Source organism: Mercenaria mercenaria, chromosome 3, assembly GCF_021730395.1.
Source record: "Mercenaria mercenaria strain notata chromosome 3, MADL_Memer_1, whole genome shotgun sequence".
Lineage (NCBI taxonomy): Eukaryota > Metazoa > Mollusca > Bivalvia > Venerida > Veneridae > Mercenaria > Mercenaria mercenaria.
Window position 1 is genome coordinate 39,863,086 of NC_069363.1, and position 22,503 is coordinate 39,885,588.

Genomic DNA, 22,503 nt, shown 5'->3' on the forward strand with positions numbered 1-22,503 from the left:
TGCATAATAACACACAATTTTCAGTCTTCTTTGTTTATCAGGAAAACAAATCGGGTCGTGATAGAATTATATCTAACGGTAATTTAATCAATTTCTTATGGATTTTTGCACGTAATTATAACGTACATTTAATGATATTTCAGTTACAAAGTGTTCTTAATTATGTTAGCAGATAATATGCTAAATGAGTCGTGTTGCACAGACTGTTGGTGTTAGGTGCGAAATAAACAACAAGAAAAAAAACAACAACAGAAAACAAGAGCTGTCACTATTAGGGACAGATGCCTCCGAAGCGGACACGAAAGAAAAGTCGCACATCATTTTGTGACCTTGACCTTGACCTGAGAGACCCGGGTCATACGCGTGACACCTTCTCATTATGGTTAACATTTGTGTCAAATTATTTTCAAATCCCCCTCATGCCCCTATGAATGTTGAAGTTACAGCCCGGACAAGAATTCACACACACACACACACGCGCGCGCGCGCACACATACACGCACACGCACACACGAACGCACCCCCCCCCACACACACACACGCGCGCGGACGGACGGACAGAGCGATTTTAATATGCCCACCTTCGGGGGCATAATAAAAGATACCAAAAATGTCCAAAGGTGACCTTGAACTTGAAGCTAGGGGTCTGATTCATGCACATGACAAATTAACTCATTATGGGGAACATTTGTGCCAAGTAATTTAAAAATCCCTTTATAAATGGTAGAGTTATGGACCAGACTAGAAACAGACCATGTTAACCTTTGAATTCTAAGTGTTACCTTGACCTTAGAGCTGAGGGTCTGGGTCTTGCACATGACACATCATCTCATTATGGTAAGCAGATATGCCAAGTTATTTCAAAATCCCTTTGTAGATGGCAGACTTATGAACCAGCCACGAAATAGATCCTGTTAACTTTTGACCTCTAAGTGTGACCCTGACGTTAGAGCTATGGGCCTGGGTCTGGCGCATGACACGGCGTCTCATTATATTGCACATGTTAAAATAATTGGTTTGCCCTAAACGGGAAAATAATTGGTAAAACTAAACAAACTGGAATTAAGAAAGGGGATCTGAGGCTATGGAGCCTGCATATCACAGGAACTACCAAAAGACAAAATTAAAGAGCAGGCACCATATCCAAGGGGTGATTATACAATACCCAAAGCTATGAAAGCGGGAGTATTGGAACCACCCAGGTCGAAAAGTTCAAGCTTAGAAACTAAACAGTACCAATAACATGACAAAACAACATTGGTCGGAACAATAACAACGCTTTATTAAAGATAATAACAAAATGCCATGGTGTAGCTATACATATACACACTTAGATATTAATGTAAATAAATTCATATGAAAATATTATGCCATCTGAAAAAGATTTGCACAATTATTTTCAATTAGAACTTCGACTTTGATTATTTGATAATTTTGTTTTAATATTGTTCGTTTGTAAAACGTCTTACATATTGCTAAGTAAAGTTCCATGAATAAACGTGCAGCTTGACGAATAAATATATGTCGAAAATACAAGCATTGAATGAATATTGTTACACTAGTAAATGCTCCTAATAGACAAATTAAGGAATCTAGTCATCGTATTCACTTCTATTACCCGTTCTTTGACCCTGTAGTGGACATCATAATATCAGTTTTTATAGAATAGAATATAAAATCTGTCATTGGTTGTAGATGCAGGTAGGAATATCCGGTTCGAGGGCAACTATTTTGGTTGTAACGAGGCTCTGACGAGTTGCCGAGTAACCACCAAAACAACTACCCGAAAGCAGGCTTTTCCCACCTGCATCTATAACTAGTGGTAGATTATTTTTCTTGCATACCGTATTTCACAAATAATAGAAAAAATAAAACTTAAGGAAATACTTTCTTTCCAGCACTCTTTCTTATAGTAGCATATTCAAACAAAGCGCGGGAAAATAAGCTTTCGTAAACCGAAATGACATCATTACAGTTCAAAGTGTCCGGTTTAAATTTATCCGTTGTAACGTAAAATTGTGTTATTCTGTAAAATAACTTAATTAGGATCTAGAAATAAACAAAAAGGAACAAAGAGCAGCTATTACCGAGTTTAACATAAACAATATATTACTAATGCAAGACACATTTCACGTGAGTAATCTGGCATAGGAGTGCCAGATGGGTTTTTTCGGCAGTGGTAAAATCACAGTTAACGCCAGTCCTGTGTGCAAGAAAGGGACATCTAAACATTCAAATGTCATAAATCAGTAGCGATTTCATTTCTTATATTTACATTATATTTCCTTTCTATTTGTCAACAAGGTTATATTATAATTGCACAAATTCTGCTGCATTTAACATTAAAATCAGCTTCCCGGCTATTCTGATCACCACACGGAACACGTCATCTAGGGAACGTTCTCCCTGACTATAGGCGGACGTCGTCAAAACTGCGGCCCGTTAACACCAAATATCGTTGTCACAACTTGACCTTTCCTTTTGCTGTTCATACAATTTTCAATGGGAAAGAATAGGGTGAATGTAAATATTTCTGTTTGGAGCTTTACTTCATATTTTTACAGACAATAGGAGGGTAATTGATAAATACTGTCTAGACTTGGTGGAATCACTTTTGTTGTGTCAATTTACTAACAAAATAAAGTGTACCTTCTAAATGATGAAGAAAATAGTTGTGCAAAAGTAGAATATGCCATAAATTATGTATGCATATGGCTGTGTTTTGATATATAAATCACATTCGCTGATTATACACTCTTAACAATTACAATTAAAAAATCAAATACACGTTCCGAGCTTTAAGTACTATTTGATGAGTATTTGATAAATGATGCATCAAAACTGATGTTTAATAAATTGTCTTGTGAAGAAAATGAATATCAGAAATTCAATCACATTTTGACTAGTATAAAATTTGAGTAAATTTATTACCGGAGAAAATACTTTATGTAATAAAAATGTAATTCTAGGCCACTGAAATGCCTTGTTATTCGCAAAAAAATCAAAACACAAAGTAGTGATATGCGTATGCAAAATAATGCAAAAAGATAAAACTTGTAGTTATATAGTGAGGGTTGAAAATACTGACATATAATTATAACAGCATTTATAGCACCGTTAAATACGCTGACTGTTACTGATATAACACTGAAACAAAAGGAAAAGAAGAAATAAATATTATAACAAATAACACTGATACATTTTAAGATGTCAACTAATAACTAAATGAATGTTAATTGTCACTATACGACACACATATGAATAAGTATTACTCTTTTCACTTTAAAAGTTAGCGAACACCATCCTGAACAGAACAGAAGTTTTTTAAGATATTTTATGAATAAATCTGTGTAAGTGACAATAAATCAAAATTAAGATAACAAAATACTTACGAAAAACATTTTTCTTAGAATTTGAGATGGTTATCTTTAATATTTCAAGTGTTACAATGCTTATAAGTAAGTTATCAAATGAGCCGAGCCATGAGAAAACCAACATAGTGGCTTTGCGACCAGCATGGATCCAGACCAGCCTGCGCATCCGCGCAGTCTGGTCAGGATCCACGCTGTTCGCTAACGGTTTTTCTAATTGCAATAGGCTTTGAAAGCGAACAGCATGGATCCTGATCAGACTGCGCGGATGCGCATGCTGGTCTGGATCCATACTGGTCGCAAAACCACTATGTTGGTTTTCTCATGGCACGGCTCAAATGTGTTCAAAGACATGACGTCAAGAACGCCACGAAGACAGGATGACGCCCTCATGCAAATCATGTATATTTCATATCAATAATGCAACAAATTATGTGTATTTCATATCATTTATGCAACAAATTATGTATATATCATATCATTTATGCAACAAATTATGTATACTACCAACATAACATCATGCATTCGAATATTTAGAGACAGTTTAAAAACAAATATACTGAATCATTCATGCAACAAATTATGTATATCACCAACATGACATCATGCATTCGAATATTTAGAGACAGTTTAAAAAACAAATATACTGAAAAAAGTAACCATTTAATTTTAGTATTTTTTTGTACATTTGAAGTTTTTCATTACGGGTCTTTAAGCTATTAATCTAGAACAAAGGTATTTTAATAATTCAGTTTTATGACAAAATCAGTAACATTTTTAGCAAAATATCGTTGAATTGCTTTTATACTGGATAAATAAATTACAATATTGCAGTTTATATAATTTCTATGTTCATACATTCAGTATGAACACACATTTTTTTCACAGTTTTTCAAACTATTTATCTTGCAATAGCTATATTATATCATTAAAACATATATTAGAACATATATTCTCACGGAACATAGAACGGCCAATATATATGCCTATGTGTGAAAATCTTTGCCTGCGAACTTGTTAAGGTACAATTTAGCAGTGACGTCAATACAGTGAGACGTCAAAGATTTATCTGCAAATGTTTTGAGCAGCTTGTCACTTATAAAACTGTTGCTACGTCCTCAGTCAAAATCGCGTTTTTCAGGTTGTTTTGTTTATTTTGGGTTAAACGCCGTTTTCCAACAGCATTTCAGTTATGTAATGATGGGCAGTTAACCTTACTAGTGTTCCTGGATTCTGTACCAGTACATACCTGTTCTCTGAAAGTAACTGCCAACTTCCCAACATGAATCAGAGGTGATTTCAGACATAATGTTTTTAATCAAATCGTCACGGAGAACATTTGCCTCGCCTGGGGTTCGAACTCACGACCCCGTGATACGTAGATCTGCGCTGTCCCTACTGAAAAAGTCTAAAATCGACATCAGTAAAAGATTGTATAGAAATGTAACGCACATTTCGTATATACAAGCTGTTAAATAAGATGTTTATCAATTGTCTGAATTACCATGGTTTACAGTTCAGATGCGAAGTAATTTAATCACTTAGGCTTTAGCCCGACTTGTTAGATATTCAAGCATCAAAACGATGGCACGTGGTTAATCAGACAATCAGTCACAGAAAGACCTTGTTTAGTTTATTCTAAATATTCATTGAAATTTTAAAATGAAAATTATGATGAACTTCATTCATCTTTGTATTCTAGCTTGTCACTTTTCGGGGGTGCTTTAACAGAAGAGAAAACAAAAACGTGTGTTAACAGAGAGGTTCTCGCGCTCACGTGCTGTTAAAACACCTTTTTATATATGCGAATTCCATGGCAAAGCGTAAACGTATAACGGCCTCAAAACGGATAATTCAGAAGGAAATAACGTCAATGTGAAAAAAAAAAAAAAAACAAAAAAAACTCAGACACTCCCGCGTATTTCATGGAAATTTAATGACGTTGAGGGATAATTTATTCATTTATTAGTTTCTCACGCGTTTTATGCCCTACCGGGCTTGGGCACCAACCAATACCTCGGGATTCTGCAGATGTTATAACACGGAAAAAAAACATGCGTTATCCGTACAGTAATGAGCAAAACGTCATGCGGCTATTTGTTCTCTCAACGGTCCGCGCGTCAAACGTTCTTAATCACAGAATATAGAATGACTGACTTCCTTCCTTATTTTACTGAAAAAAAATCTAGCCATATTAAAATGATATATTTATTATTTGAGTAAAACTGAGTTATATCACATAAAGTTGATAGAAGTGATTTTTATCATTTTGTTAGATAAATAATTCGAATTAAACAGTAGAAAATCTAATATAAGTCTGTATAATAAAAGAGATAAATATTGCAATCTCTGATACTCAGCCACAATATCAACAATAACAATATCGCAGGTAAGGCAATTTAACTAAAATACCTCAAACAATGATTAAATTCGTCTTGTCACTCAGATTCGGTTCAATGTGCTGATGCTTAAAATAGCTTTTGTAAAATGTTACAAGCATTCTTTGTAGATAACAAACAAAGCCGCTCGTATGAAAACGACTGAGACATATATTAAAGCATACAGTGTACAAGGGTAGCAATAAACAACAATATCTATATAAACAAACTAATATCTAATTGATACGTAACTTTCACAAAGTGTGATTTGTGCCGTAATCATTAGTGTAGGCGACAGTTGTATCTTCAAGTATTTCGTCACTGTCAGGGGATTGTGTTCTGTAACCTTTCCTAGCCAAGAGACACAACAGGAACGTCTCCACTACTAGCAGAGCATTATGCAGATCTGTTTGTATACAAAAGTCAAATAATTTTAATGAATTAGGTACAAATCTAACAAAAGAACTGTTGTTGACCAAGAAGCAGACACAAGGAAAAATGATAAGATTTCAGCTTTTGCTACAATGCAGCTTATACAAAAAGGTAAGATGTAGCAGCAATACATTAAAAACTCTCAGTCATCTGTTCTTAATAATGAATTATTATCGAGAACTACATTTTCGTAATTGATGTCACATTGAGTCGAACCAAGTAACATTATCTATTGAGAGAATATGGTAGGATACGGCAACACGAGTCTATAAATTACTACTGGTAGTAAATGGTAGGATTTCGTAAAAGTGATAGCGTTTTTCTTCTTGATAGAAAAAAAAAACATCGAAATATATTTGGTCATATATGACATGTTGTCGTTCTCCTCTCTACATCTGATTGCCTCCAAACTTTAATATTCCTATGCTAGCACTAACTTGCAGGATGTACAGCATTTAGTTTGCACTCTATTAATATACATACTGCAAACACGCTCACTGTTTAAGGTAGAACGGACACTTCGAACTTTCGAGTAGCGTCTTGAAATTTGGCATGTGTGAAGTTCAGCATATTTAAAACAAAATGGTCAACTTCACACACGCGAAATTTCAAGGCGCAACTCGAATGTTCGCAAAGTGTCGCGTTCTACCTTAACGTAATTTCAATATTCAGCTGTTATTGCATTTGTTTTAATTTCATTATATTTCTCTAAAGAGACCATGCAAGTTTAAAATGACAATCTTACAATACAATCCTTCAGATAGTAATTTACTTACTTTCACCTCTGACCCGAGACCCTCGTGAGCCAATGCATTCTGGGATATCTCTCTCTGCAAGTATGCTAAAAACAAGTCGCTGTAGATTGACGAGAATGATAGTCGCTTGTAATGGTACGAACTTCAGTGCCAGATGGTAGTGTTTGAGGTGTAGCCGAGACGCCCTGAATATCACAATCAGGCCGTACATCGACAACAACGTGCTGATAGCAGATACAACGGTGATATAGACATACGGTTCGTCAACGCTCTGGAAAACAAATTCACTGATTGTATTTAAAATAGAAGTTATGGTTATTACAGACCATTGTGGATACATATTTTATAACAACAAGAAGAGCAGTTACTGTAATTAAGAAAAAAATACAAATATTTATTCATTTTTTTTCTGTGATAACTTATATAATAACATGAATGCCGTTTGTGGTCTTATAAATTTAGAGTTAAAAGTGCTAGCCCGAGTGGTAAAATAACAGCATCTGAACGATGATCAAGCGATAAACGACAAGAAGCCATATTTTATTTTAATTCTAACATGGTTTATGAAATGATGTGATACTTCGATTATCCGAGTAGTAATATACGGTACGTGGTACGGCAACAAATCCAACCATGCTATAATGAATATTGTGTTGGGCTCTACGTCACACCAACACAGTTATAACTCGGTCATGTGATTACTTTTAAAGATTTACAAGCTGGAGGAAGACCAAAAGTGCCCCTCTCCTACCCCGAGCATTTTTAGACATGGGCGGCTGTCTGGGTAGAACACTTCCTCACAAAGAACGAAATATAAAGTATATCATATTTGAATATTTCAGTGTAGGATTTTCATTTTATAATTTTTTAGACTTTCATTCTTATATTGCAGTAATGCATTGAAAAACATGTAATAGATCTAGCATGAACTTTAAAAATTCAATTAATCATTCAGAATAATTGTAGGCCATAAGTCGACAATAAATGAAAGACATTTTGATTTTTCACTGAAACATTGACTGAAGTAGTAGTATATATCACTTACAATTTTATTATTGTATCTCCCGTCTGTCCACATCACTGCAGCAATGAACAGCACTATTGGGCGAACAAACATCACCTGCATGGCGAGTATTTCAAACGTTTTTAATGACTTGCTGAAAATGAAAACAAAAATATAAATTTCAAACTTTTAAGAAACGTTCGATAGATTGGACCGGACAAGAGAAATCGGAAAAGTTTGTAATAGAAATTTTCATTTTTAAGACTCTAAAGCACCTACCCCCTCAACACTAAAGAACAATAACAACAAAAACCAACAAAACAATAACTAACACAAACAAAAACCCGCAAAAATAACAACACAACAGCAGGGAACTGCAATGAAACCTCTTGTTTCAATGTGCTTTCAAAACATTTTAAATGCTATATTTAAAAGGAAACTGAAAGGATATTAATTCATTCTCACACATTTCATAATTGTAATGATTTCCTGAATTACTTCCAAAACATATATATATATAAGCATTTATATATCGAACTATACAGGAGGTATTTACGCCGTTGCTGTGTTGTTTTGATTTATGCTACCCTTGAAAAAGGCTTTTTTAAAAAGCCGAAAGCGCTCGGGTTTATAATTAAACTTTTGACACTGTTTGAACATATATTTTTTCTCATACTCTATAAATTTTATCTTTATGTTCTTGTATCCTTCCGGGATCCAGTGTGTTTGAAAGGCATTTCGTTGATGTTTTTTCTTTAATATCTCACTATATATATATATATATATATATATATATATATATATATATATATATATATATATATATATATATATATATATGCAGTACCTTTTCATGGTTTCATTTCATATATTTAACGTGTTTGGTGTTTCTTCCATATCACATTACGTCAAAACACGTGACACATGGTAACCATATTCCAAACAGAACAAATATGATAAAGCTTGCTTCAAAGTTTTTAATTTTCGGATAGATTTGATGATTACGTATTCTCTCTATGGACATTCTACTCGAATGACTGTATATCCGCTTTCACGACATTCTACTCGAATGACTGTATATCCGCTTTCACGACATTCTACTCGGATGATTGTATATCCGCTTTCAAGACAATCTACTCGACCTGTGATGGTGATTATTATTATTGGTTGGAGGAGGGGGAGGCGGTTACACTATTATATATTAACACAAAATCCACTTTCAGAAGATTTTACGTAGGGCAGTAGTAAATGAATTTGCTACTCTATGTTCAATCGTCTGAGAGCCAGGTCTATTTTTGAAAACGAAATACTATCTGACCAGTAAATCCAAAAAAAAACAAGAACAGCAGGCGTCATTTTTGTCTCACACGACATCTGTATTAAACGTCTTCCTAACTGACAGCTAAAATATGGATATAGACACATGTATAATATTGATAAGGTTTGTTTACATTTCTATAAATGTAAAAAAAATCTTCTTGAAAATATATGCTACTTAAACGGCAAGATTATGTCCATATTGATAGAAAACAGAAACTGACTTACATAAAACATGAAAATGTTACTTGGGGAAAAGGAGAATTATTTCTTCTTTCCGTCATTATCTTATAGCCCGGAAGTGAAGCTTGAATACTTATGTACTAATTTAAATGAGACGGAATGGAATTATATATACATGTTAAGCACCACTCTATTTGAATAAAGGATACATTTTTCTGATTTTAACAGGCTATTTTACGAAAACGTCTTTATAACCATATTCTATAACAGTATTTTTTTCGTGATTATGCATTACATTTTTCATATGTTTCTAATAATTTACCTCAAATCTACTATTAGAGAAATCTTCACCATATTTCATCGCTCGTCGCCCTGCAGGTATTGTGTTTAATAAAGTGTATGCTGGTCATTATGACCGCGTAAGGCAACAACTAGATGGTTGGCAGTCTAAACAACTTGCACCAGACCATAAAGAAACCACTGTACATGTTACACCCTACCCCTAGGTATACTATAGGAACCATGGTCTTGTGCCAGTGGCCAAAACCCCCTTGTCGTCTGCTTTAAATATTATCAAATATATATGTGGTACATTAGTCATACTGACCGTGTAAGCGTTATAGGCTTCAGTATACAACATAAGCAACAGCAGCACGGCGGGGTATTCAGAATCACCTTGTCGTCTGCTAATGTTCCAATCATCTTGTCTGGTCCTCCATAACATTCAATCGTCATCATGATAAAGATGTATATACAGAATGATATGTAGCTGAAATAAACACATATAACAAATATTACTTACCATAGCAAATTTATGTACTTGATATTCAGATAATGTTATATTATATGCTATCAGATGAATGGAAAACATTTCACGAACATTCCCAAAAATGGCACTACGATAGCCCAAGAAATTTAATCAAAATACAAATTCTCTTCCTAAATTTTCATTAAATCATTAAAGTATTATGACTTTTGAAACAGGTAAAAAGAGCCACAACACTTACCATGCTGACATAAGCGTCATTAGAGTGCTACTTGTAGGGACCAACACCGAAATAAGAGACATTATGCAAACGACCTGTCAACAAAAACTTATATTACACATTTTTTATTATTAGGTGCTGTTTTACCATTTTTTTTTCATTTTGAATTTCTTTTTTGTGATGCATCAAATTCATTTCATATCATGGATATCACAAATTTATCAAAATTTTTTTTATAATACAAAATGGTATAGAGATATCTATAATTAGATTTTTGATATCTTAAAATCAGTTCTATTTCATGATGTCATGAATTCAGTTTAACGATGTCATCAATTATATGTTAAGACCATAATAAATATTTGATATCACAAAATTAATTATAAGTTGCCATTTAATAGAAAGAATATCACAGAACATATCGACTTTTTATATCACTAAATTAAATAAAATTTAGATATCTTGATCAAAAATAAAGGTAAGATATCACTTAATGTAAGTAAAGGTATGAAAAAAAAAGTATTTACAGATATCTATTCCATATATCACAATGATATATTTTAAATCGTTTTATGGTATCTGAAAATAAATCTGCCCATTATTTATGTTCCAGTCAAATCGAATAGCTTGCGTGTAACTTTTGTTTTCAATAATAAATTGGTATTCAATAACACCAGCCTGGAACTGAATTAATCTGTTTTTTTTTTCTTGTTTGGTAGGATATTTATAATATTAACCTTGTTCCGTTTAATTTCAAAAGTAAATTTATGTTGTCTCTTGTCTGTACTTTTGGATTGTATTTTTGAACGTGTATATGTGCATGCTATATAAATGTTGCGAAATAAAATACAGTTTGCATTATTTCTAAAAGCTTTTAATCTTCATCATTCTTTAAGTTTTAGTACCTTTCGTATTTCAGTCTGTGCTTTTATTATATTTCTGCTTATTTATGCAAAATTGAAACTGGACATCGTCGAATTTTAGTAATTTCAGAATATGAATAAAAAAAGAAGAGAACTCAAGTCTGCAACACTTTTTGTACTAAAATACTTCTTCAGGCAGACACACAATGTATACTAACATGTGTATGACGTCATGACGTCACTGAACATTACATCATAACGTCAAAGTATGACGTTACGTTTGGCGCACTATCTGAATTATATATAAAAGCAGGACCTATAGTTATAAGAACAATATTAAAGTAATTTCGGTAAAAATACAGCAGTTTCTTTTAATTAAATACACGTCAATCATTCAGTCAAACATTTAATAAATTGCTTGCGAGTGTGGTATAGAAATTCTGTCGGCCAGGACAGAGCAGACAAGCATTTGCTCAGAACATGCAATAGCAAGGTACATAATTACTAAGAGCATAAACTACACCAAAGAAGTATAAATATTTATTTTTACAGCTCTTTCACTACACCTACCGGGTAAAGTCCAAGCAGAACTGTAATCTTCCATGCTCGTTGGTCGCCTGTTTGATAATGTTTATGGATGAAAAATAACTCCTCAACATAGATTGCTAGACTTGAAATTGCCAGCACGCTCGCTACTGCTAGAAATACGATGATTGGGACATCCTCGGATATTTCTGAAATATTACAAAAACTCATTAACTCGTACGGTAAAAAAAATGATCAATAAGCATTTATTGAGTAATTTTACAGGCTTAGTTAATGGTGAGACTAACAATAGTAACAATGACACCAATTACTGTAGCAGTTGAATTTAGTTATTTGTACATTTGACTACAAGATTATTTTGGTGTCACGAAAATTAATTTGATTATATTGTTTGAACGTTTAAGAAATTTTACATTTCAATTGGACAGTGGGACAAGCTGAGATCGATAAAATAGGTCATACCTCTTATTCTTGCATAAAAAACTTTTTTTTACTGGAGCCGCCAATGTATTAACGGGAAAAAATCATGTGAAAACAAGGCAATTCACGGGCTGTTAATACATGATTTTTATTTTTGAAATGCTTTCCCAGGGACATATGTATGTATTTCTGCGCAGATTGACATCTGGTATCTGCGTCTTGTTTCTTTCTTGTAGTATAAAAGATGCAATCTAAACCATAGAATGTTTTGCTGTATTAGTTACCAATGCCAAATGCATTGCCCCCAATAATGTTCGTACTCGCTTCTCTGCTTGTTTACTCCCCTTTCAGAAGTCGGCATCGATTCAGTTTTTGCAGATAACCGTGAATATTTAAGAATCGCGTGTAACTTGCGCGATTGTTTGTTTTTAGGAATCATATTAATGATTTTGGTAAGTATCAGTCGGTTCTCTAAGAGTTTATATAAAAAGTTTGAAAATTTGTCACTATGTTCGTACTCATCCGTACTCTAAATATGTTCGTAGTCAAAATAACTCGAATGTAAAATTATTATTCTTGAAATTGTGCTCCTATTTTTCTAAATTTTTTAAGTAATATGAAAAATTATTGGTAATGTCATCTTTATAATAACTAAAGATAATTAAAAAAGCTCAAAAACCTTCAGTACGTGCTTTTAATAGTGGTGTTGATTTCTGGGTCCTGGTAAATATGGATATTCTCGGGAAACAGTCTATCACGGGGACCCGCCCGCTTAGCTCAGTAGGTAAGAGCGTTGGTCTACGGATCGCGGGGTCGTGAGTTCGATCCTCGGGCGGGGCATGTGTTCTCCGTGACTATTTGATAAACGACATTGTGTCTGAAATCATTAGTCCTCCACCTCTGATTCATGTAGGGAAGTTGGCAGTTACTTGCGGAGAACATGTTTGTACTGGTACAGAATCCAGGAACACTGGTAAGGTTAACTGCCCGCCGTTACATGACTGAAATACTGTTGAAAAACGGCGTTAAACCCAAAACAAACAAAAAAACAAACAAACAAACAGTCTATCACGGGACTGTCTATCGAAAAAGTATTTTCAAAATACTGAATTCGTTAAATTTCATTTTGAAACCAAATATCCGTACTTACATTATGGAGTCTATTTCGTATATTATCTCTTTGCTTATATATATAAACTGATGATATACGATCTTGGACAGTGAACTTGGTGACATATAGGTCCATTGGTCAGGATGCATTGTTTACTTTCCAAATAATCAAGGCTTTCGAGTGGTTTGTTGTCTAATTTATCACGGTTCAGAGTTCAGATGCGCATTCATGAATTGAACCACGAAGGCGTTAACCCGAGTGGTTTAATATCAAAGCATCTGAACGATGAACCACGGTAAATAAGACGACAAATCACAAGAAGGCATTGATTGTTTACATTCTTACATGTTCATTGAAGTACCTTGGTAAGAGTATGCTGGGCTACATTTTTTCGAGTCGTCATAATTATTGTTTACTAAATTTTTTAATATATCTTGGTTGTGCATTGTACAAAGGGAGTAATAATTATTCAAGAAACTTGCATTTCTAATCAATTTTGGCAAGATTTGTACTTGTCAATGCAAGTTATTTTTTTTTTTTATACAATAGTGCTTAATATGAGTATTTAGTACAGGAAAAGTAAAAAATGTAATTTGTTGTAAACTGTCCTACTTTAAAATTATTGTTATAACATTGTATATAGCTATAACTTGATTGTCCTTTCACTTGTTAATTTGTATGCCCAATTCTGCCTTAAATCTTGTTTGAATGTGTTTGTATTTAGTTAATACCAAATGATATTTGGTATTGAATATAATACAAAATCATGAGTTCTTTCTTTCATGCTTTAAAGGTGGATATGTCGCAAAATTTATTTATTTTATATTTGGTCGAAAACATTTTTAACTTTTGAATTCTCCTTGAAAAACGACAAACATCAGCAGAAAGTACAAGCTTCGTAATCTTGTATACTTTGTAATTAGAGCATGACTTTTGCTCACTTGGTGTGTTATCTCCCCTGGCTCAGTAAAAGCACATAATAAAACTTCGGATCACTGTATGACGGTGGCGCTCATGTAGTTTCGTCATGATCCCTTCAGTTACTTTAGTTGTTGCTCTTGAAGCATTTTACAACCTATAAATGCTTACATAATCAAATCCATCAATGGATATTCATGACATTTTGCACATTTTAGTAACTAAGGAGTTATTGCTCCTTTATTTTTTTATACGGCTCTCTGAAAGAGGACGTATTATGGGAACACCCTTGGTGGACGGGTTGTGTCCACAAACTATTTGAACCATTTCTTTTCATGCATGAAGGGATTTTGAATTTGGCTCAAATGTTCACCATCATGAATCAGATTGCTTGCGCAAGAACCAGGTTCCTAGGTCAAAGGTCAAGGTCACACTTAGAGGTCAAAGGTCACTTCAATAATGTCTTTGTTCGGAGCATTTCTTTCTCATGCATGTAGGGATTTTAATGACACTTTGCACAACTGTTCATCATCATAATATAGAGTGTCCTCTGCAAGAAAAAGGTCCCTAGCTCTAAGGTCATGGTCATACTCAAGAGACCAAAAGTCAGATACAATAGTGACTGTCCGGAGCATTTTGATGTAACTTGGCACAAATGTTCACTACCATGAGATAGAGGGTCATGCACAAGAAGCACATCCCTACATCTAAAATCAAGGTGACACTTAGAGGCCAACGGTTTAATTCAAGAATGACTGTCTGAAGCATTTCTTCTGCATGCATAGAGGGATTTTGATGTAACTTTGCAGAATATTTTAGCACCATGAGACGAAGTGTCATGCGCAAGAACCAGGTCCCAAGGTCTAATCAAAGTCATATTCAGAGGTCAAAGTTCAGATACAGGAATGACATTTTTTGTCTGGAGAGTTTCTCCTTCATGCATAAAGGAAAGATAATTACCTCAATGAACAGCACTGCCACAGAAAACAATTCCTTTTTGTGAAGTTACTTTTTATGCCCCCACTTTGGGGGGGGGGGGGGGGGGGCATATAGATTTGCTCTTATCCGTCCTTCCGAAATGTTGTGTCGCGCGTAGCTCTGAAAGTATTTGACGTAGAGTCGCAAAACTTTACAGGAATGTTGGTCAGCATGTGTAGTTGTGCACCTGGGGTTTTGAGTCCGGATTCATTCAGTCATGTACAAGTTATGGCCCCTGATTTTGTAAAAATTGGTCATTTTAGTGTTGTGTCGCGCCTAGCTCCAAAAGTATATGACCTAGAGTCACAAAACTTTACAGGCATGTTGGTCACCATGTGTAGTTGTGCACCTGGGGTTTCGCGTCCGGATTCATCCAGTCATGTAGGAGTTATGGCCCCTGACTTAGTAAAAAATTGGTCATTTTAATGTTGTGTCGTGTATGGCTCCAAAAGTATTTGACCTAGAGTCACCAAAGTTTACAGGAATGTTGGTCAGCATGTGCAGTTGTGCACCTGGGGTTTCGCGTCCGGATTCATTCAGTCATGTAGGAGTTATAGCCGCTGACTTAGTTAAAAATGGGTCATTTTAATGTTGTGTTGTGCGTAGCTCCAAAAGTATTTGACCTAGAGTCACCAAAGTTTACAGGAATGTTGGTCAGCATGTGCAGTTATGCACCTGGGGTTTCGCATCCTGATTCAGTCAGTATTGTAGGAGTTGTGGCCCCTGATCTGGGAAAAAATTGTCATTTTAATGTCATGTAGTGGGGGCATCTGTGTCCCATGGACACATTTCTAGTTATTATTCCCTTTGTTGCTACTATAAATAGGTTATATTGTAACTATTAGCTGTAAGGAAAAATAGAAACCACTTTTCTGTGTTACATCCAATTTTTAGGTGTATTTTGACCTATCTGTACCTGGTAAGGATTTTTTGTGAGGACTTGGATTTTTAGCTCACCTGAGCACAGAGTGCTCAAGGTGAGCTTTTGTGATCACCCTATGTCTGTCGTCAACAATTTGACTGGTAACACTCTAGAGGTCACAAGTTTGGCCTAATCTATAACGAAACTTGGTCAGAGTGTTACTCTTAATAAAATTTTGTATCAATTTGATATTGGGTTATCTTGGGTTAAAATCAAGGTCACCAGGTCAAATCAGAGGAAAAGCTTGTTGACACGTTAGAGATCACAATTTTGGTCCAATCTGAATGAAACTTGATCAGAATGTTACCCTTAATAAAACCTTGGACAAGTACAATATTGGCTCATCTGAGATCAAAATCTAGGTCACCAGGTCAAATTAGAGGAACAGCTTGTTTGCACGCTAGAGGTCACAATTTTGGCTCAATCTGATTGAAACTTGGTCAGAATGTTATCCTTAATAAAATCTTGAACAGTTAGATATTTGGTCATCTGGGGCCAAAAACTAGGTCACCAGGTTGTATCAAAGGAAAAGCTTGTGAACACTCTAGATGTCACAGTTTAGGCCCAATCTTAATGAAACTTGTTATTCTTAATAATGTCTTGAACAAGTTTGATATTGGGTTATCTGTGGTCAAAAAACTAGGTCACCAGGTCAAATCATAGGAAAAGCTTGTTAACACTGTAGACACATTTAAGACTGTATCTTCATGAAACTTGGTCAGATTGTTCATCTTGATGATGTAAAGATCCAGTTTTTATATAGGTATAGTCAAAAAACTAGGTCACCAAGTCGGAACAAAAGAAAATCTACTTAATACTCTAGAGGGCACATTTATGACCATATCTTAATGAAACTTAGTCAGAATATTAACATTGATAATCTATAGGTCAGATTCAAATCTGGGTTAGGTGGGGTCAAAAACTCACTAGGTCAGTTAGAAGGATAAGCTCGTATACACTCTAGAGACCACAATTATGACTGTATCTTCATGAAACTTAGTCAGAATGTTAATCTTGATGATCTTTAGTTCAGGTTTGAATGTGGCTCATGTGGGGTCAAAAACCAGATCACCGGGCCAAATCGAAGGAAAAGCTAGTTAGCACTTTAGAGGCCACAATTATGACCATATCTTATTGAAACTTGGTCAGAATGTTAATCTTGATGATCTTTTGGTCAATAGGTCAGGTGAGTGATACAGGGTCTTCATGGCCCTCATGTTAAACAATACATGTGTAATTGAAAAGAAGAGATATTCCTCCCTTTTCAGCCCTTTTCATTCACGTTAGTAAATTAAACACCAAATTCGTTCAACACATGACTGTGTTGTCGAATTGGGTGGAATATGTTGAAAGAAGAAATAATCCATTCTTTAAAAAAAAAAGTTGTGGAATATATATTACGTATTTATGAATTTTCGACAAAGGGAGGAATGTTCCACCATTTTCAGCGGGTTTTATGTAAACAGAACTTGCATGGATTTTCGAGTTTTGCAGAAGGGTGGAACGTTCCTCCCTTTCCAATATATATAAATGTACTAGAATATTGATAATGTATTGTTGAAATGGAGAAGCATTTTCGACAAAGGGAGGAACGTTTCACCCTTTTCATTAGAACTCTATTTGTATAAAAAAAAAAACAAAAAAACATCATGTTTTTTTTTGTATCTAAAAATGACATGAATTGGCAGGGAGGAAAGTTCCACCCTTTTCAAAACTATACACTTTTATTTGTAAAGAAAAACTAGTTGTTGAAAGGGGCACTATTCTAAAATAATTGTGGAGTGAAAATAACGTAGACAAAAATTTTCGGGAAAGGGAGGAACGTTCCAACCTTTTCGTTTGCATATAGTATACTTTAATAAACATGTATTGTTGAAAGGGAGGGATATTCCTCCCCTCAATAACACTTGTGAAATAAAAATAACGTTGGCATCAATTTTAAATTATCGAAAAAAGGAGGAAGGTCCCACCCTTTTCTGCTATTTTTATATATAGCCTTAACGTAGGCAAGAAAGGGAGGAACTTTCCACCCTTTCAATTAGTAAACTATAGACTTTACTTGTTACAAAACGTGTAAGGGAGGAATATTCCTCCCTTTGAGTGCTTATTACGTTAGCAGAAATTACAAGATTTCTTAAGTTTTTCAGAAGGGAGGAACGTTCCACCCTTTTCATTGGTATACATACAAAGATTTCTTAAGTTTTGGAGAAGGGAGGAACGTTCCACCCTTTTCCATTGGTATACATTTTAAGAAAAATTGTGCTGTTGAAAGGGAGGAATATTCCTCCCTCTAACTTAGATACGTAAGCATGACGTTTAAGAAAGGGAGGAACGTTCCTCCCTTTTTTAGTACACTTTTTTATAAACGTGTCAACTTATTTTCAGTGTTTTTATGTATAAAAACAATTTGTTTGTGAAAGGGAGGTACGTTCCACCCTTTTCATTAAAGGTAGACACTTCAAAAACATGCATTGTTAAGACGGAGGAATATTCCTCCCTTTTTATGTAAAACAGAATCTACATGAATTCAAAAATTTTGCAGAAGGGAGGAACGTTCCACCCTTTGCATTATAGGTAGACTGTTTAAAAAACATGAATTGTTCAACGGAGGAATATTCCTCCCTTTTTATGTAAAACAGAATCTACATGAATTCAAAAATTTTGCAGAAGGGAGGAACGTCCCACCCTTTGCATTATAGGTAGACTGTTTAAAAAACATGAATTGTTCAACGGAGGAATATTCCTCCCTTTTTATGTAAAACAGAAACGACATGAATTATCAAATTTTGCAGAAGGGAGGAACGTTCCACCCTTTACATTCAGTGTAATATATTATACACAATATTTGTGTTGTTGAAAGGCCTTAACGTAGGCAAGAAAGGGAGGAAGGTTCCACCCTTTCAGTTAGTAAACTATAGATTTTATTTGTTACAAAACGTGTGAGGGAGGAATATTCCTGCTTATTACGTTAGCAGAAATTACAAGATTTCTTAAGTTTTGCAGAAAGGAGGAACGTTCCACCCTTTTCATTGGTATACATACAAGATTTCTTAAGTTTTGCAGAAGGGAGGAACGTTCCACCCTTTTCCATTGGTATGCATTTTAAAAATTGTGCTGTTGAAAGGGAGGAGTATTCCTCCCTTTAATTTAGATGCGTAGGCATGACTTTTAAGAAAGGGAGGAACGTTCCACCCTTTTATTAGTACACTTTTTATGGTAAAACGTGTCAACTTATGTTTGTATAAAAACAATTTGTTTGTGAAAGGGAGGAACGTTCCACCCTTTGCATTATAGGTAGACTTCTTAAAAACATGCATTGTTAAAAGGGAGGAATATTCCTCCCTTTTTATGTAAAACAGAATGTACATGAATTCTCAAATTTTGCTGAAGGGAGGAACGTTCCACCCTTTACATTCAATGTAATATATTATAAACAATATTTGTGAAAAGTCATGCTGTCAAAAGGGAGGAATATTCCTCCCTTTAAAATAGTTTGTGAAATAAAAACTAAAAAGATAAGAGAAAATTATCTTGATTTTTTCTTGGACACCCACACTCTAGAGTGACTTTTCCGAGTAGTATGAAAATAACACCACAAAGTGGGGTGTAAAATCCTTTATAACCGGCCCTGATTAAAGAACTTGATGGGAAAGTATTGAATTATATTGGAAGCTGTTTAATACGCTTTGTAAAACTTTATACAAACGTCACTATAATGAAATATTTTCTTACTTATGAATCTTAATATATAAATATGCGATATCAATTAGTTTATTAATTAAACTTAATTAATTTAACTTACCGCTGTAAAATACATCTGTAGTAGGGAAGTCATCTGAACAATTGCTCATCTTGATCCTTGTCCCATGTCACGCAGACATTACCGTTTTAATGAATTAGGTATTAAAGGAGAAAATCAAAATTGTATTAGTAACCATGTTTAATCCGTTTCCGCACACACATTTTAACTACATCAATTAAGACGAACTGAAAATAAGATTATCTCTCATATTAGTATATATCAAATCTAAAAATAGATAGCCGGCTAGTTAAAAGCTGGGTCTGTATTGCGAAATTACTGTTAAACATGACATCTTTGCGTAAATTTTACATTGAATTTAAACCGTATTTGTAAACGCATTATACACGTTTTACATTATAGGCTACATTTATTTACACGTGCGATTGTTCCATGGCTGAACTAATACTGAAATCGATTAAACTCTTTTTTTTTTAAACTTGTTTTACAGGTTATATTGTTATGGAGCTTATATAGTTACAGTTATCGACTATAGTGCCGTTAAAATATAGGCCATGCATTACATTTACAAAAGACAAAAAAGATTTGACAGGAGAGTTTGAAACCATGGAGTTCTGCTATGGTTCACCAGCGAGCTACATGTAAGTTTTGCTTGTTTGTTTTGGGTTTAACGCCGTTTTTCAACAGTATTTCAGTTATGTATCGGCGGGCAGTTAACCTAACATGTGTTCCTGGAATCTGCACCAGTAAAATTTGTTCTCTGCAAGTTTCAAGATGTAGAGGACGAATGATTTCAGACAGAATGTCTTTTATCAAAACATCACGGAGAACATAGCCTCGACCGTGGGTCGAACTCACGACCCCGCGACCCGTAGATCTACGCTCTCCCTATTGAGCTAAGTGGGCAGTCTACTACATGAAAGATATTACTCAAATAAATCACTAGTAAATTCAAAATTATTGTTTATTAACACAGAATGAAATGATTGGAGCTCTGTGCGTATTAACATCTCATTCACCATACATTCATAACATATTCGAAAAGTGGAACAAAAGAAGGCAACAATAATATCAATAATAATATGATGATGATTAGGAATACTGATATGAAATCTAGAATAAGATCTGCATTAGAATAATGTGTAAATTAAATAGTCATATATTTGATAGATTTGTAATAAATGAAACATTTGTATTTTTTTGTGAATTTTAAGTACTCTGTGTGAGAATGTATTATGTACTGTATGGAGTGATTTATAATTTGTGCTATAATATTACATTTGATATAGCATTATTTTATATCATACACTGTATTATGTAATTTGTATCATAAATGTTTAGTAAGTACCAGTATGTAGTAGAGAGCTAAGCTTTTTTGAAACTAAAAAACAAGACTTTAACTGCTTTAGACAAAACTTCACTGTGTCATCCCTGTCATACATATATTATTATATACATTTTGTACTCAATACTTTCTAACGTTACAAGATAGTAATACCAAAGTATTTAATATACAAGTTACTCACAGAGATGTACGGCACGCTATATCCAACGCAACTGCAACTAAATCCATAGTAAATCCATTTTGAAAATAACCACTTTACACAAACAAATTCTGACGATGAGCACACATCTTTGAAATTTACACAATATTGTACACTTACACACAGGATAAATATATTCATTTATAATTGTAACCAATGTTTAAATTGTGTCAAATTCATCATCTTATTCCATATGCCTTCAATTTAGAAAATTATAGTAATAACAAGTACATGTAGTAAAACATTTCATTCATTACTAATTACATAATCCAATGACCATTCAATGAAATATACACGCTTCATGTACTTGTCTGGCCGTATCGGCCAATGAAAATGAAGCACTCGTTTCACCCCGTGTAACCTCTGTCAATCAAACACATCAATGACCACGAGAATTAATATACATACAATATAAATATATTCATTCAAAATTGTAAGTAATGTTGAAAACTTGAAACTGTATTAAATTTATTATTATATTCCATATACCCACAATTTGGACAATTATAGTAATAACAGGTTGTAAAACATTTAATCCATTACTAATTAGATAATCCGATGACCAATCAATGAAACATACACACTTTATGTAATTGCCTGGCAGTATCGGCCAATGAAAAGCACTTGTTTCATTCCGTGTAACCCCTGTCAATCAAAACACATCAATGACCACGTGAATTAAAATACAGAACAGTCGAATAAGTTCTAGCATGTAATAACAAATATATTTTGTTAAAAATCAAAATTGTTGTGAGGTATATTATATCTATGTTTATTATGTTCAGTTGCGCACTCGTACTTCTCTATATCTTTGATCTGTTCTCTACTTTTCTCTCTATCCTTGTTCTACTACCCTTTTGTCTTAGTCACTTTAGATACTGGTTAACCTCACCCTATGAAGCATTTAGTCCTGGTATTACCTAATGGCTATAGAACTAACCATGTATAGGGTGAGGATTGGACTCTTTGCCTTTTTTCAGATGAATATAAAGGGACTGCGCCACTTTACGAATTTT

At 34.2% G+C, this 22,503-nt stretch overlaps 1 protein-coding gene across 1 annotated transcript; it reads right to left on the reverse strand.

The window, feature by feature from the left end:
- Nucleotides 1-1,261: 1,261 nt before the first annotated feature.
- Nucleotides 1,262-20,974, reverse strand: LOC123524999 (organic solute transporter subunit alpha-like). Its single transcript, XM_045303671.2, has 7 exons — nucleotides 19,986-20,974; nucleotides 11,859-12,022; nucleotides 10,447-10,520; nucleotides 10,047-10,208; nucleotides 7,982-8,093; nucleotides 6,958-7,207; nucleotides 1,262-6,155 (listed from the first exon to the last, which is right to left on the reverse strand). The coding sequence occupies exons 1-7, from the start codon at nucleotides 20,032-20,034 to the stop codon at nucleotides 6,004-6,006; spliced, it is 963 nt and encodes a 320-aa protein (XP_045159606.2). The 5' UTR covers nucleotides 20,035-20,974; the 3' UTR covers nucleotides 1,262-6,003.
- Nucleotides 20,975-22,503: the final 1,529 nt, after the last annotated feature.

Bases quoted from the DNA above. Each gene is read 5' to 3' on its own strand.
- LOC123524999 (XM_045303671.2), bottom strand. From the start codon at position 20,034: ATGAGCAATTGTTCAGATGACTTCCCTACTACAGATGTATTTTACAGC. The intron at 10,209-10,446 runs GTAAGTGTTGTG...TGTTTATTTCAG, and splicing joins ATGACGCTTATGTCAGCATG to CTACATATCATTCTGTATAT. The intron at 8,094-10,046 runs GTCAGTATGACT...TTTCATTTTCAG, and splicing joins AAGCCTATAACGCTTACACG to CAAGTCATTAAAAACGTTTG.